The sequence below is a fragment of the Morus notabilis genome, unplaced genomic scaffold (assembly GCF_000414095.1).
Source record: "Morus notabilis unplaced genomic scaffold, ASM41409v2 Scaffold1028, whole genome shotgun sequence".
Classification (NCBI taxonomy): Eukaryota; Viridiplantae; Streptophyta; class Magnoliopsida; order Rosales; family Moraceae; genus Morus; species Morus notabilis.
This window is the reverse complement of record NW_010362289.1, coordinates 229,297-247,155: the sequence shown is the minus strand read 5'-3', so window position 1 is coordinate 247,155 and position 17,859 is coordinate 229,297. Positions and strand designations below refer to the sequence as shown.

Below are 17,859 nucleotides of genomic sequence, written 5' to 3'. Positions count from 1 at the left end.
TGAGTAAATAAATAATGAATAAACAATGAAAAAAATATAGATATTCAGTTCCAACACAACAGTCGGAACCTCACATTATTTTTCTCAAAGGAAATATAACTGAAAATCTTCGTATTACAGGCATCAACAAGTAATTTATACTATGATAAATTACTTACACAACCACATGCACAAGCCTATCACCCCCGGGCTGGGTTTCGGGTTCTGCCCCCAAGGATGCACTCTTCACATTCTATCTAGGCCATCAGCCAGTTTACCGATTCGCAAGATCTATTATCTTAAGAAATCATTCATTAAACTTTATGAAACAGTTCATTATAATTCCAATAGCTAAAATCAAGCTATGGTTTTAAACATGCTTTTCTTTCACAAACATGCCCTTTCTTTAAAACATTTGCAAGGCCAAAACTCTTTTAAAATCAGGTTGCCAAAGAAGGGGGTAAGAAATCCTACATCGCAAGTACCAAACCTGGCTAGCGTTACTCTATTCTGGCTTTCGCTTCCTTAAACCCCTCAATCCAAGTCCTCAGCTAGCACTGATACAAAATAACACTTTAGGATCCAATTCTCATTCTTAAAGTAACTCAATCTCAATTATATCCTTTGATTTCCTATTAGTGTGCCTTAATCAATTATTGGTTTCATAAACTATTTCATGTTTCAAATCATCATTCCAAGGATTTTCAATCTCAAAACACGGATTAAAGAAGCCAATATATTCATTCTAGGTCCCCAAATGAAGCTAATTTGGGTTCTCCTTGAAAACTGAAGCAAACTAGGGTCAAATCCAGTGTACACCGGTCGACCGGTGACAGAGCAGTGTAACACCATCGGTCGACCGGTGGTATGCACTTCGGTCAACCGTACAGGTCGACCTGATGTAGTGTAATCCGGCCGACTGGATAGGTCGACCGGTGGAATCAGCAGGGCGAGGAAAACTCGCCAAAATCAGTCTGAAAACCTACAATTTTAGTTCCAATTCGAAATATCTCAAGGGAAAACCACTAGATCCAGGTTCTAGGTACTAAATCAAGTCCAAAAAACCCAAGATCTCCAATTTCTACCATGGTTTTACTCAAAATCCATCAAAATCCATTTCGAACTAAAAATAAGTTTTAAATTCAAAAATCTTGAGATTCAAGAGAGGTTTTTAGAAATCTTACCTCAAATCCTTCTCTTGATGTTGGAAACTCTTTGAAATCTCTCTTTGGTTCGAGATTTAGTTGGTTTGAGAAAAAAATGAGAGAGAGAGAGAGTGCTCGAGAAGGAAAAATGGAAAAGGAAAAAGAAAAGGAAAGGACATGTGTCACAATATTTAAAGTGACAGTCCAGAGATGTGCCCACACACACCTCTGGGGTAAAAATATAATTACTGAAAATGTTTAAATACCTTGGAATTGTTTAAATTTACACGTCAGAAACATTTATTAATCAATAATTAATTTATTAAACCAGATTAGGCACACTAATAAATCTTAATTACCTTAATTAATCTCGTTTAATTCTGCGGGGTGTTACAACTCCACCCGCTTAAGAAATTTCATCCTCAAAATTAGAATATACCTCAAACTGTAAATAGATGCGGGTACTGCTCCTGCATCATCGTTTCAAGGTCTCATGTCGCTTCTTCAACTCCATGGTGCTGCCATAACACTTTCACTAAAGGGATCTCACGATGACACAAACTCTTCATATTCCGATCAAGTATCTGAACTGGCGCTTCCTCGTACGTCGCATCATCCTGTATCAAAACGTCAAACCATTGTACCACGGCTCCCAGATCAGGTTGACATTTGCGAAGCATGTAGACATGAAACACGTCATGCACGTGAGATAACTCAGGCGGTATAGCCAGACGATACGCCACGACACCAACTCATTGCACGATCAGGAATGGTCAAACGTATCTTGGCGCAAGTTTTCCTTTTTCTCCGAAACAGACAACTCTTTTGTGTGGGGATACCTTCAACAGAACGAAGTTGCCTTCCTAGGATTCCAAAGGCCTACGCCTTCTGTCAGCATAGCTCTTCTGACGACTTTGAGCCGTTAACAATCGTTCCCGAATCACATATATCTTCTCATTGTTCTCTTGGATAAGTTCTGGTCCAATAACAAGTCGATCCTCCGATTCCAGCCAACAAACAGGTGATCTACAAGGTCGACCATAAAGAGCTTCGAACGAAGCCATGCCGATACTTGCCTGATAACTGTTGTTATAAGCAAATTCAGCAAGGTGAAGATATTTCTTCCAGTTTTTACCAAAATCCAGAATACAAGCACGAAGCATATCCTCCAGGATCTGAATAACTCTTTCAGATGGGCCATCCGTCTGAGGATGAAATGTTGTGTTAAAATTCAATTCTGTTCCCATGGCTTCCTGGAAACTTTTTCAATACCTTGCATTAAAACGTGTGTCACGATTGAACGTAATCGATAACGGTACCCTGTGAAGTCTCACGATGTGCTCCAGGTATAATTCAACAAGAATCTTTTGAGAATACGTCGCACGGAACAGTATGAAATGCACAGATTTCGTCAACCTGTCCACCACCACCCAGATGGCATCGTGCTTTTGCTCAGTCCTCGGAAGTCACATCAGAAAATCCATTGTGATGTGTTCCTATTTCCATCCCAACACAGGTAAAGGTTGCAACTCTCCCGCAGGTTTCTGGTACTCAGCTTTAATCTGGAGACAAGTTACACATTCTGAGACGTACTCACGAATGTTTTTCTTCATACCTCTCCACCAGTATTGTCTCTTCAGGTGCTGGTACATCTTGGTACTTCCCAGATGAATAGCGTAACGCGACTTATGGGTCTCATGCAGAATCGCCCTCTTAATTTCATCCACCTTAGAAACAGCTAGGCGGTTGTGAAAGTAAAGCACTTCATCCTCTCGGATTCTCCAATCTTCAAGTTACTCTCCATTTTGGATTCGAATCCAAATTCCTTGAAGATGAGGATCCTGCCATTAATTATGCTTAACTTGTTTCATAAGGGCCGGTGTGGAAATCAGATTATACACCATTGCCTAATTATAATCCTCATGGTACTGAAGTTCATAATCGCTTATTACTTCAGTCTTTTTCCAGTCTTCCAAAGCTAATGACACCATAATTCCTGTAGCCTTCCTATTAAGGGCATCTGCTACCATATTAGCTTTCCCCGGATGATACTGCAGTGTGAAATCATAATCTTCCATGTATTTCACCCATCTCCTCTGTCTGAGATTCAGATCTTTCTGAGTAAACAAGTACTTCAGACTCTTGTGGTCAGAGAAGACCTGAAACTTTGCTCCATAGAGATAACATCTCCATATCTTTAGAGTAAATATCACCGTTGTTAATTCCAAGTCATGAGTGAGGTAGTTCCGTTCATGTGGTCTCAGTTGGCGAAATGCGTAGGTTACAACACATCCACCTTGCATTAAAACACAACCAAGTCCACTCATCGAGGCGTCAAAATATACCTCGTATGGCTCTTCACTATTAGGAATAATCAGGACTGGTGCACTTGTCAGCCTTACCTTCAGTTCTTGGAAAGCATCTTTGCATCTAGCATCCCATTCGAATCTGACTTCTTTCTTGGTCAACCGAGTCATCGGATCAGTAATGCTCGAAAAGTCCTTTACGAATCGTCGATAGTATCCTGCTAGTCCGAGAAAACCTTGAATCTCTGCTACATTCTTCAGCCTTTCCCATTATAGCATAGTCTCGATCTTGGAAGGGTCTACAGAAATTCCTTGTCCTGATATCACATGGCCAAGGAACTTCACCTCTGTCAGTTAGAAGTCACACTTCTCCTTTTTCGCATACAGCTAGTGTTCACGAAGAGTTTGAAGAACAATTCTCAAATGCTGCTCATGTTCTTCCCAAGTCTTCGAATAAACCAGAATGTCATCAATGAAGACGATCACAAATTGATCCAAGTACGGCCGAAAGACCCGATTCATTAAATCCATGAATGCAGCTGGGGCATTCGTCAACCTGAAAGGCATGATCAAGAACTCAAAATGCCCATACCGAGTTCTAAACACAGTTTTCAAAATGTCTTCCTCGTTAATCTTCAGCTGGTAATATCCTGACCTCAAGTCAATCTTAGAGTAATACTGTGATCCACCCAACTGATCGAATAACTCATCGATCCTTGGCAGTGGGTATTTATTCTTCATAATTACCCTATTCAATTGACGATGGTCAATATACAATTGAAGAGATCCGTCGTGCTTCTTCACAAACAACACCGGTGCACCCTAAGAGGAAGTATTGTTCCTTATGTACCCTTTTTCTGCTAGCTCTCCGAGCTATTTCCTCAATTCTCTCATTTCTACAGGTGCCATCCGGTAATGAGGAATAGAAATTGGAGCCGTTCCCGGTATCAAATCAATGCCGAATTCAATCTCCCGATCCAGTGGTAAACCGGGTAACTCATCAGAAAATACATCCGTAAATTCATCCACCACAGGAATTCTCGCATTATCTCCAGTTATCTCGGGTTCACCTTCTAAAGCAAGAATGAATGAAAAGCAGGCTAGATTTCTCCGTCCTCTAACGTTATTCCGCAATAGTCGTTCTTCCAAGACTGGATTCATGTCTACTTGATAGGTAATTACCGCTCCAGAATTAGTCGTCAAAGTCACTCTCCTACGATAGCAATCAACAATCGTACCGTATCTTGCTAACTAATCCATTCTAAGCACCACGTCAAACAGACTCATTTGAAGGATTATTAGGTCAGCTCTCAATCGCTCACCCCCAATCGTGATTTCACACGATCTACACACACTAGCTACCTCCACACATCCCAGTGGGGAGTTCAACATCATTAGGGTTTCCAAGCTCTCAGATTTTAGTTTCAAGGTTTGTACAAAAGAACTTGATATGAAAGAATGGGTAGCACCAGTATCAAACAACACATGTGCTAATGAGTGAGAGATTAGAATCATACCCTCAACCACCGTGTTGCTGGTCTGTCCTCCAAAACTGCCTCATGTTAGGGTATAAGCTTGTTCATGTGCTTTCCCCTTCCCTTTATCACCAATATTAGGCCGTTGGGTCTTTGGCCTATATTGTTGTGTCGGAAGAATCTGTACTGGTCCCGACGCTTGAGGCCAAAACTGTGGATATTAAGGCGGACGGTAGGTTGGCATATGAGGGTATGGCACCGACAGTTGTGGCTGATAAGGTGACACAAACTGCGGTGGCCTTTCTTGACCGAAAGAAGCATCACTCTGAGTCTGCTGAGTCGGCAGCTGATTCTGATTTGGACAGTTCCTCCTATTGTGGCCAACTTGCCCACAATAATGGCACTTGGGTCTATAAGGACCACTTCTGTCACTTTTAGAGGAACTACTACCACCACTGATCATTTCTCCGCTAATTTATCCCTAATTATGGTTTCTTCTACCGCTCCGTTGTGGCCCACCTAAAACAGAAGGTCCACCAGAAGCAAAAACTCAACCAGCTGCTTCCTTACTTTGCTGATAAGCTAAGTTATCCTGTTTCACGCTTGTAGCAGCAGGCAGCCACCAAGTCTCAAAAATTTTGAATTCTTAGAGCCACCAATGGTCTATTTACAGAATTCTTAAGACCCTTCTCAAACTTAAGGCATTTCAAATGCTCAGACTCCACTAGAGATGGTGCAAAGTGGGACAACTCATTGAATTTTGCCTCATACTCCCTCACCGAAAAATCACCCTACAACAAGGACATAAACTCCATTGCCCTTTCATCCCTATAACTCTGAGGGAAGTATTAGTCATTGAAGAGAGCTTCAAACTGATCCTAGGTCATTCCCGCAACGTCAAGCCTTCTCCTCACTTGTTTCCACCAAGTACTTGCTTGGCCTTCCATCTTATACACTGCGAATTCCACTCAATACTCTTCCGGTATTTCCATGGTGTTCAGGTGTTTAACTATGGAGTCAAATCAATACTCCGTTTCTTAAGGTCCTCCCTCACTATTGAATGTGGGGATAGGTGCACGCCTAAACTCACAGAAATAACCCTGCTTCCTATCCTCAGTCGGTCGCTCATTCTGAGCTCGAGTGGCCATTCCTTGGAAAGCGACATACATGGCATCCATAAGCTCTTAATTTTGTGGTGCTGGGTTGTTAATAGACCTACGACGCGGTGACATCTTCTTTAGCTAAAAAGAAACTAGACTGTTTAGTGGATTCATGATGTCACACATGCATGTATAATCCTGTGGTGGCTCTGATACCACTCTGTCACGCCCCGGGACAGGGGTCGGTGACGTGGAGGCTCGTTTAGAGGTTAAGCGTGATTAAGAATAAAATAATTAGAAAATTCCTAAACAAGCATCCTGATTAATTGAAAGGTACATTCCAAGGATGAGGTTAGAACTCAAACTTCTAACATCACTTAGGGCTTCACCTACAGGATATGCAGTATTGTACATACATGAACATGCAAATAACATTACAGATATCAACCGCAGTCTAGAAATCCGAATATCAGAGTGTACAGAGTTTACAAATTCTTACATTTGTACACAGGGAGGATGATCACAATCCTCTCCAAATCAGGTGGTAGCAACTCAACTACTCCGTCCTGCTTCTAGAATCGCCTGGGAGGGGTTTAACATTTATAAAATAATAAAACGTGAGCGAAAGGCCCAGTAGGATATATTTTGAAATAGCTTTATAAATGAATAAATAAATAAATGAGTAAATAAATAATGAATAAACAATGAAATAAATATAGACATTCAGTTCCAACACAACAGCTGGAACCTCACATCATTTTTCTCAAAGGAAATATAATTAAAAATCTCCGTATTACAGGCATCAACAAGTAATTTATACTATGATAAATTACTTATACAACCACATGCACAAGCCTATCACCCCCGGGCCGGGTTTCGGGTTCTGTCCCCAAGGATGTACTCTCCACATCCCATTTAGGCCATCAGTCGGTTTACCGATTCGCAAGATCTCTTGTCTTAAGAAATCATTCATTAAACTTTATGAAACCGTTCATTATAATTCCAATAGCTAAAATCAAGCTATGGTTTTAAACATGCTTTTCTTTTGCAAACATGCCCTTTCTTTAAAACATTTGCAAGGCCAAAACTCTTTTAAAATCAGGCTGCCAAAGAAATGGGTAAGAAATCCTACCTCACAAGTACCAAACCTGGCTAGCGTTACTCTATTCTGGCTTTCATTTCCTCAAGCCCCTCAATCCGAGTCCTCAGCTAGAACTGATACAAAACAACACTTTAGGTTCCAATTCTCATTCCTAAAGCAACTCAATCTCAATTATATCCTTTGATTTCCTATTAGTGCGCCTTAATCAATTACCAGTTTCATAAACCATTTCATGTTTCAAATCATCATTCCAAGGGTTTTCAATCTCAGAACACGAATTAAAGAAGCTAATCCATTCATTCTAGGTCCTCAAATAAAGCTAATTTGGGTTCTCCTAAAAAACTGAGGTCAAAACAGGGTCAAATCCAGTGTACACCGGTTGACAGGTAACAGAGCAGTGCAACACCACTGGTTGACCGGTGGTGTGCACTTCGGTTGACCGCACAGGTCGACCTGATGTAGTGCAATCTGGTCGACCGGTGGGATCAGCAGGGCGAGGAAAACTCACCAAAATCAGTCTGAAAACCTGCAACTTCAGTTCCAATTCAAAATATCTCAAGGGAAAACCACTAGATCCAGGTTCTAAGTACTAAATCAAGTCCAAAGAACCCAAGATCTCCAATTTCTACCATGGTTTTACTCAAAATCCATCAAAATCCATTTCGAACCAAAAAATAAGTTTTTAAATCTGAAAATCTTGAGATTCAAGAGAGGTTTCCAGAAATCTTACCTCAAATCCTTCTCTTGATGTTGGAAACTCTTTGAAATCTCTCTTTGGTTCAAGATTCAGTTGGTTTGAGACAAAAACGGGAGAGAGAGAGGGAGAGCAACGAACGAGAGAGATAGAGAAAGAAAGAGTGCTCAGAAAGGAAAAAGGGAAAAGGAAAAAGAAAAAGGAAAAGAAAAAGAAAAGGAAAGGACATGTGTCACAATATTTAAAATGACAGTCCAGAGATGTGCCCACACACACCTCTGGAGTAAAATATTTTTACTGAAAATGTTTAAATACCTTAGAATTGTTTAAATTTATACGTCAGAAACATTTATGAATCAATAATTAATTTATTAAACCAGATTAGACACACTAATAAATCTTAATTACCTTAATTAATCTCATTTTATTCTTCGGGGTGTTACAAAAGGTAGTTCAGATTTTGCTCCAAATGGAATTGTGTGTGCAATGCTCCATCAAAGTGCCGTTGATTTTCCTCCAGAACAAAACCCCATAAGCCTTTCATCTCATTTTTTATGAGTCTTTTTATCAATTTCAAAAAGTAAGCTGACACACTTACTTCAAATGGAAATGCTCCGACAAAACGCTGTCAGTTTTCCTCCATGACAGAACTTAATAATATTCAATTCTATTTTCAAACCATCTTTTTCTCAAAATTAGAAAGGTAGCTAACAACCTTACTCCAAACAATATTGAGTGTTCAGGTCTTCATCAGAGCACTGTACGAAGCAAACTGTCAAATGCCTCCATATTCTTTTATAAGTATCCCCTTCTTCACTTGAAACAAGACACGCGTTATCATCTTGAGTACTAAAATATACAATACATTGTTTATTTTTGTTTTTTTTCCCTGACATTTACACGTCATAAGTCTTAAATGTCATAAGTCCTCTCAATGGAATGATATTAATGATCTGTTTGGTAAGGGGATTCGAACTATGATTTGAATCATAGTTCATAGTTCGCTACAGTATTTTCTCTCACAAAAAATACACGTAAATCGAGAATAATTTTGAATCATGATTCTGAATCCATGAACTAAACGTCCACTTAGTTTTTTAGGTGTATAATCAACTTTTTTTTTTTCTAACTTAAATAGAAGATATGGGGTAATTTTCCATTTTTCGAGTGACCTGATTAATAGATTTCATATTGCCTTAAACAGTTAATGTGTATAATATATAAGGATGCACGTATTTCACATATTTTTTTAATGTTTACAGAGGAAAAAAAATTTGATTTGATATTTGTTGGGGCTCTTTTGGTGGGGGCCTGTCAACGTGGAAGGTAGGGGACGCGTGGCCCCTTTTGGTTCATGAGGACTGTACTCACGTTGACTGATGTGGTCGGAGAGCTGCCGAGGGCACTTCTTGGTGTCGACGGTGGCCGAGGGGATGAGATTGGCCCCGGCTGGGGTAGGCAAAACCTAGATGACCCCGAGGATGACGGTATTCGAGGGTGACACTCGTTGCGGCTTTGGCTCAGTGACGGTGAAGAATCTCTGATGGGGATCTCCCTGTGAGCATATAGTGTGGGAGAGAGATGTGACCGGTTTATGGAGGAGGTTTCTAAGTGGGTAACGGGGTTATATTTCTCTATTTGTGAACAAAATGATTCCGACGGACGTAGTGTGTGAAGGTAGCAAAACAGTCAATCTCAAGGTGTTGGGCTATGGTTAATGGCTTTCGATGTTTCGGGAGATTTTATTACCACTTCCAATGGGGAGAACGCCTAGAAACTTGTTCTAGTGGGACGCTGTCAGAAGTTATGGAGAATATGATTCTCCGTCGGTCGCTCTGATAAAAACCAGAAATCCAGAGGGATTAGAATAGAGTACTTTGATATGCCCTTCTTCCTCCTTTCCCCTGTCTCATCATCCCCCTTTGAGAGGTTCGGACAACAGTATTTATAGACCAGGATCGTGGTAAAGGGGAGGGAAGTTTTCCCGCCAGCCGTTTTGAACTTTGGTTGAAATCCCCCCCAAAGGTCCCCGTCAGTAAGACATTTCCAGTGGGATTCAGGGGCAACTTTCGTTGATCCCAGAGGAAGGTTTACCCCATAGATGAATAAGCAGGTCATTGGGCAGCCAAATGGGGTTCTGTGGCCATTTTGGGTGAGGTCAGAGGGTGGCAGCCACACGATCAAGAGCTTGCCCTCTCTTATTTATGTATATCCTGGCTCCTTATTATTCTTTGGGGAAGAGACTGCATTTGCCTCCCGGGAAAGAAAGGAAAGACGTGAAAAAATGCCACTTTGTCTCTTAGTGCAAGGTAATGGACCAATAGGCTTTTCTACTGCAAGCTTAGGTAATTTGTTTTACTCTGTCTAATTTCCTCCATAACCCACGTTATCATAATTCCCTCATAAACCCAAGACCACCCCAAGTGGGCCAAGGCTCTAATTGGGCCGGATAAAATAGGCCCGGTCACATTCCTTGGCCTGCCAAACCACGGCCCACATAGAAGTCCCCGAACGTGGCGTGGGTCCACGTACCATACATGGAGTCGTATTCATTGGATGTGGGCCGGGCCGATACCTTGTAAAATTTTGGGTATCAATAATATTTTTTCTAAACGGGGTTTAATGTTTATTGTCGTTTATTGAATTTCAGACGTTGTTCATTAAATATTTAGCGTCATTTTCACTTGGTGTCGTTTATAGAATATTAGACGTTGTGCAATAAACATTTAGCGTCGTTATAACTTAATGTCGTTTTAATTTTTTTTTTTTTTGGCTCAAATTTTCAATCGTTGTTTTACCGGACTTTGTTTACATTTCTGATCGTTTTGCTATTTATGCCATTTTGTACATTACTTTTCATATTCAGTTGGCGTCGTTATTGATTTTTTTTTTCTTCTCATGTACAGCTGATTGTCGTTTCCATATCATATCGTTTTTTGCCTTTTAGTATTATAATTATAATTATAATATATTGTCCGTTTGAAAATTATTGCCGTTTTTTCTTAGATATTGTCGTTTTCTTTTATTTGTTGTCGTTTTAGTATCTATTCTGCTTTTTATATTATTGTTGTACTTCGACTTATCTGTCGTTTTGTTCTTATGTTTATTTTTATGTTCAATTTTGTCCTTTTTATGCCATAATATGTGTGATAGGGACTTTTTTTTAATTTAAAGAAAGATATGGAAATCTTTTTTAGTAGTTTATAATACATAGACTTTCTCTCGTTAAAATTATGCACATCTAATAATTAAAAAAATGATCTACTAATATATCAAGTGTATAAATCTCAATATGTTTTTTTAGAATAATGCGGAATATTTATTGGGCCAAAAATTCTCTAATTTTCCGGGCGAACTCTCGAATTTTCAGGGGAAAAAAAGAAAAGAAAAGAAGAAACGGAGGCATCCGGAAGCATCTTATATATTGTCCATAGTCCTCTCCAACGTTCAAAAAACCCTCCAAAAATCTCCCCGCTACGGTCCCAAGAACTCCTCAGAAACTCGATTTCCTTTCAACTCGGTAGCACCCGATTTCTCTCCTCCCATGGTGAGAATCTCTCTCTCTCTCTCCCCTCTCTCTCCTTTTCCATTCTTTTTTATGCAGTTTTCTTCGCCTTCCTCAATCTCTGCTCTTTTCCCTCTCGAAACTTCTTGGTGCCTCTGCGTTTCAGGAGTCGCAACAAGAACAGTCGTCTCCTGCGCTTGATGATTGCTTGAAGCTGTTGAAAGGTGAGAGAGACGAACAGCGCCTCGCCGGTCTTCTTTTGGTCACAAAATTTTGCAAGGGCGACGATCTCCCCTCCCTCCGCAGGATCTACGACTGCGTCGGTGTTCGCTTTCTTGATCGCCTTCTTTGGACTGGTAAATTTTCACGACCTTTCTTCTGCTTTTCGTCTGAAACGTGCAAAGTGACAATGTGAATTTGGAGTTAGTAATGGAATCGTATTTGTATTTGCTTCTCGATTTCAGCTTTATTTGGCCTTTTTTTGGCTTGCGTTTAGGGTTTGTAAATGTCCGAAATTTTGTATGGATTTTAACTATTGAAGTTGAAATCAAGATTTGGAATCATTAAGTATCTTTTTTATGATCATCGAGAGTAATAGTATCTTACTTAAATTATTCAAGGCAAATCTAGTTGGAGTGAGTAAAGAACATCTGTACATGTAACTTGACATTTGAAATCCTCATTTCTTCAAATTTATTATATTTATTTTTAATTCTCATTGTCCTTAAATTCTCGTTTGCCTTTTTTTTCCTCTTCTTTTCTTTTGTTTTTTTTCTCATCCTCTTTTGACAGGAGCTGGAAAAGGAACCGTTACTGGCAATGCAGGTGGCAACCGGGATGCATATTTGCAATTGTCGGTTACTGTTCTTGCTGCATTCTGTCGCGTCCCCGATATTGCTGCTTCACAAGATATGGTTTCAAAGATTCCATTGGTTTTGGAAATTCTGTCCAAAGAGTAAGGCCTCGTTCATTTCATCAATTCGAGTTTGATACAGTTAAAAATTCTCACAAAAAGTCACATCTAACTTTTCTGCTACAGTGAAAAGCTCTCACATAAAATCACATCTTAACTCGAATTAAAAACTCGAATATGTGAACTGAATGAGGCCTTAGCTTCTTCGGTTGAAACTTTGTTGATAAAGTTTGTGATAACCAGAGGAGGGAAAAAAAGTATTGCGTAACTTTAAAAAAAAAAAAAAACAAAACTATTGTCTAGCTTATTATAATTTGTTTTTCGTCTTCTTTTTTAGATAGCCGTTGAAATTTGGGGGAAGCTTAGGAAAATGTTAGAATACTACTAATCCAAAAATGCTGTTATTGCATACTCACACGTGCTCTGTTTTTTTTTTTTTTTGGAAGAATTTTATAGTTAGTGTTGATTGATCCAGTAATCATTTTCTTTCTCAAATTGACCGTAATCATTTTTTTTTTGGGCAGATCTGCGTCATCTGTACTTGAAGAATGTTATGAATTTCTATATCTGGTATCATCTGCTTCTGAAGATGGAGTTCTTACATTTTATGAATCTGGAGGCATTAAAGTGTTGGCTTCTCACATGCCTACCTTTCCAGATGGTAATTACTTTTATTTTCTAATGGTAATTTCTAGTTGCTGGCCTGTTGCACTATTACTGCTCTGTTTTATGTAGTTATTCAATTCTTTGTTGTATGACATTATACGCCATGTAGGAAACTGAAATATCTAGACCTATTGGAAAAATGTTATTCTGTTATAAAACTGTGTTAGTGTGATGAGTTCTTTTGCTATTAATCTATTATGTGTCCCCCTCTTGTTTGAAATAAGTTTTCTTTGCCTGTTTTTGTTTTTGGTTTTACTCTTTAAACAACAAGTGCTTACCAATTTCAATTGCAAAGAATTCACGAGATGTGATTGCTGTGTAGGTTCACATCAGATGGAGCTTGCTATGAAATTTGTGCAAGTACTACTTTCAAAGCTGTCTCTGGACGTTGTTTGTAACGGCTATCCCCTAGAGCTCTCCTTGATCGTGAGAATATTTTTATTCTTCTCAAATATTTAATTCCATGCACATAAAAATAAGCATCTTTTTGTCGAATATACATATATATATATATATAATCTGATTTAGTTAGTGTTTCCTTTAAATTTAGGTGGCCACAATTGCAAGGCAGTTTGCTGTCTTGCACGATGCTGTCAAATTTGAAGCACTGCACCTATTGTCTGCCATATTCTCCTCAAACTATTTGGTATGCAATATTGTTCATATTTTATTTACAAGACATTTAGCTAATGAAACATGCTAACTTAAATTAAGAAAGGTTTGTTAGCAAATTTTTGCTACGTTTTCTATTATTTGCTCTTGGTTGCATCACTTCTTTTCCAAAGGCAAAAGGAAAATGTTTAAGTCTTTGGCCACTTCTATGCTTTTATACTTTGAGGCATCTACTTAATTTTTCCTATGACATCTTAATTGAAGAACCAGTGTTATATCAGCGATATGCTTTTTACTTGCTAATTTTTTAGTCACTTTTATGTAGGCACCACTTTATGATGCTCTTCGTGTACTGCCCAACAAAAATTGGACAAATTTTATGCGCAACGGTATTGCTGCTATTCTACAGAACCGTGTTGGTATGTTGAACTAATTTAGGTCACGTATGTTTTCCATTTTTTGTAATAGATGGAATCAGTATACTGATTTGAACGGTCTTTTGTCATATGTGGTCTTCATTTCTTGCAGAAGGAAAAAACTTAATTTTCTTGTCATTTAATGGCAGCACCTGCTGAAAAGTTTCAGGCATTAATTCTGGCCAAGGCTATGATATCCATAATAGGAGAGAAGTGGTTAATAGGTCCGATACAACTACCCAATTTGGAAGAACCTATTTCGGCTGATAGGTAAGCTAACAGAGTCACTGAATCTTTTCTCTCTGCATATTTTATGTGGTCGTGGTGCATGTGTTTGTTCTATACTACAGGTTTAGGTAATTCTAGGTAGTTAACGCACGCATGTGATTGTGATTTTTTTATCTATATTTGTGCATGTATCGAGGAAAGGCCTGATGATCTACTTGGTGCATTGTGTATTTTATCAGGTGCTTACTGCTTGTTCTAGGGCAATCACGTGTTGAAGTCGCTGTTCTTCTGAATGAGCTTGCCTATTTGAAATATGAAGCATCGAAGAGTTCTTCATCCTTTGATGAGACAATCCATCTCAAGCAACGAAATGTCGCCATTGCCTTCTCCTTAGTTGAAAAGATAATTAAACTTATATCAAACTTGAGCGAGAATGAAGGTATGCTGTAAATTCTCAAATATTTGAACCCGTGAGTGTCATCTTCTTTTTTTATAAGTCAAGGAGTAACAAATGAGTATGCATGATCTTGTTGAAACGGTGCGCCTGAAGGGTCTAATGTGTGCTTAAGCTCTCTCTCTCTCTCTCTCTCTCTCTCTATATATATATATATATATATCTTTTTTTTTTTTTTTTGTGATAATGTTAATCTTCTTTACCCTATTAGGGGACCTTCTTGATGATAGTACTTCTACAAAGGTGATCAAGGGACTTAATGAGACAATTGATGTAGTTCTAGAATACTTACGAGATGCGAAGGTAATGACAGTGATTTTGATGTATTGAAAATTATGTTTTGTTCTTTTCTTTTTTTTTTCTTTTTTCTTTTTTGACGTTTGATTCTTACAGGAACATGGACAAAGGAAAGGAGATGATCTTCTTGCTTCAGTGCGAGTTATTGGGAGGTATGCTTGCTTCTTTATGTTAAACTAGCTTTTCAAGCTTTGTTGATGATTGGGAAGACCCTCTATGTGTGCATATGTTCTTACCTTCGTTGACAATATCCTTCTGTGATATGAGGTTTGGTACGACCATGCATTACCAAAGACTATATCTGGTCTTTCAGTGCATATTTACATGAGAAATTGTTTCATAAAATTCATTTTAAATTGCTCTAGTGAGGAAAAAAGAAAAAAGAACCATAAAATCTCCTATTATTACAGAAGGTTAGTTGGAACAAATTACAATAAGAGTTCCATATTAGCTTTTGGGGGTGGCTCTTCTTTTCTTTCTTTTTTTAATTTTTTTTTATTTAATGATGCTACAGTGAAGAGGTCATAATGTTCTGTCTGTGTATGTTATTAGAACTTGGCAGTTGATTTGTTCGTGTCAACATGTGTATGTTTCAGCTATCTTGCAGAAACACCTCTTGCATGCAAAGAGAAGGTCAGAGAATTATTGGGGTTTATGCTTTCTATCGAAAGTGAAGAGGAAACCAGGTTTGTAACTTTGCTATTACGATTCTCTAATGGACTGAATTCTTTCTCCCATTGTGAGAGGGTTTTTTTCCATGAGATGGGAAATGAAAACTATTAGCCCCATAGGATGTTTGTGAATAAGTGATTGTTTGATAATGAGCAAGGAATATCCGTCTTTCTACTAAACAGGATGTATTGAATCTCATGATTCAATATATTGTTTCAATATATTATTCATTAAATACATCAATATTAGTTTATGTTAAACATGAAGTATGACCGTGGTTTGTAACCATTCTAATGACAGACCCTTCTACTCGGTATGCTTTTTGCTTCCAATGCTGTGTCAATTGACAATGAAGACTGAAGGATGTAAAGCCTTGGTTTCTTGTGGAGGGCATAAAGCTGTAAGTCAGTATGAAAAATATCTTATCTTTTTTGTGTCCATTCATCAAATGTTTGGGCATGGCCATTTTTACCTCTATTCTTTGCAAGTTTTATCCTGCACTTGACTTTATGTTATTCTGAAGCATATCAAATGGAATTTGATTGGTTAAAAGCTGTAAAGTGAGTTAAATTTCATTATGATTCCAGGTCATGTTGATGGATTGAGAATATGAATCATCTTTTTTCTCTGAAAGCAATTTAACACTCCTGTTGAGTCTATGCAGGTTATTGATTGCCTTGTAAATTTGATTGGGCGAGACAGTTGTATGGTTGAGGATAATGGCAGCATCTTTTTGGCATGTGACACAATCCTGAATCTTTTTTTGAAGGTAGCTTATTCTAATTATATGCAGCCATGTGACTTCTTTTATCAGTCCTTTTGAAGCATTTAACCTTCTTTGTTTTGATAAGCAGAAAGAGCAACTGCTGTTCCCCTTGGATGAATCAACTGTTACTAAATTCTTGAAGGCATTGGCATATTGGACAGGTACCACGTACTGATTGCCTTCCTTGGAAGCCAATTACACTTCCTAGTGTAGAAGTATCATTTTCCTCATCTGATGTGACGTCGTTTATGATGCCATCATCTTGACTGTCTTCTCTTTTTTTCTTGCTTTCAAAATTAAAATACAAAAGATGATGTTGCTAGTCGTGCGTCTTCATTGAAATTCATGTACGTGTTATGCAGAGAACATCAATGATCCATCAGTTACAATGATGGCATCAAGCATTTGCTCACTGCTATTTGATTTTACATCGGAGGATGCTCTTGTCGGTCATTCAAACTTCGATGAAAGCACTCTTAACAGCCTCTGTCGGCTCATTGCTAGAAGTATGGCTTCTTGGGGACAGGTATTGTTACGTTTGGTTTCACATCATTTTTATTTGTTGTCTCTAGGAAGGGAAACTGAGGCACAGGACCAACATTTAGCCAAAAATTTAATTTTTGGATTATTGATGTGTTCCAAAATGTTGAGGATTATACTTCGTTTGGATTATTATGTTTTATCTCTTACATGCCTTCTGGTGCATATGTTTATGACTAATTTCATCAAACTGTAGTTTTGTTTTGATTATTTTAACTAGTGTTGAAATGCTAGAAACTTTCATCCTTCCTTTCACATTTATTGCAGGGTATGTCTAGTGATGCCGAAGCAAATATGGATCTTCTAGAGATTGTTACAGCAGGTTTGCCTGATATGAGTATAGTTACGAGCGTTGATTATTTCAGATGACATAAAATCTATTCTTGGTAAGATCGTTGATTTTTTTTTTCCCCTGTTGTCGACGTGTTTTAGGATATAATCGATGGGCTTCTCGGTTTCCTCACGTTCGAGAGGCTGTTGAGAGATAACTCAAGACTGTAATTTATAACAAAGTAAAACATAGGCTCTTTGTTTCTTCTTAAGGTAGCTAGCTATATCTCTGAAGTTCGTATTTTTCTTTGTATATTCTTCTATAGATCAAATGGCATATTGTCCGACTAGAAAGATGTTATAAAAGGATATCTGGTTGGTTTACTTTATTTTTTATTTGGGATTTTTTCAGACGGACAATGAAAGAGAGGGAAGCAAGAGAAGCATCTTTGTGTTTCAACAATCTGCAATGACGGAAGGAAGGCGCAACAGCTCATGGTTGCAGGTTTTATATTAACGCAATGAGTTGAAGAGTTTGACTTGTTTTTGCAAGTTCTACCTGTATGACTGTCATATATATTTTCCATTAATTTTGTAATATTATGTAATATACGTAATAAATGTCTTTTCTTTTTACTTTTCAGTCTAGCTTGGTAGAATTAATTCCACACTTTCTTTAAAAAAAAGAAAAATAATAATAATTATATTCGACACATTTC

The 17,859-nt window shown here is 38.2% G+C and overlaps 1 protein-coding gene across 1 annotated transcript; it reads left to right on the top strand.

The window, feature by feature from the left end:
- The first annotated feature begins 11,128 nt into the window (after positions 1–11,128).
- On the top strand, positions 11,129–17,776 carry LOC21391893 (neurochondrin). Its single transcript, XM_024167833.1, has 19 exons — positions 11,129–11,348; positions 11,473–11,662; positions 12,099–12,261; positions 12,744–12,880; positions 13,208–13,311; positions 13,436–13,531; positions 13,823–13,916; positions 14,063–14,183; positions 14,381–14,580; positions 14,807–14,898; positions 14,989–15,044; positions 15,489–15,578; positions 15,865–15,964; positions 16,229–16,333; positions 16,419–16,491; positions 16,693–16,856; positions 17,138–17,192; positions 17,303–17,413; positions 17,553–17,776. The coding sequence occupies exons 1-18, from the start codon at positions 11,346–11,348 to the stop codon at positions 17,356–17,358; spliced, it is 1,899 nt and encodes a 632-aa protein (XP_024023601.1). The 5' UTR covers positions 11,129–11,345; the 3' UTR covers positions 17,359–17,413; positions 17,553–17,776.
- The last annotated feature ends 83 nt before the right edge of the window (positions 17,777–17,859 follow it).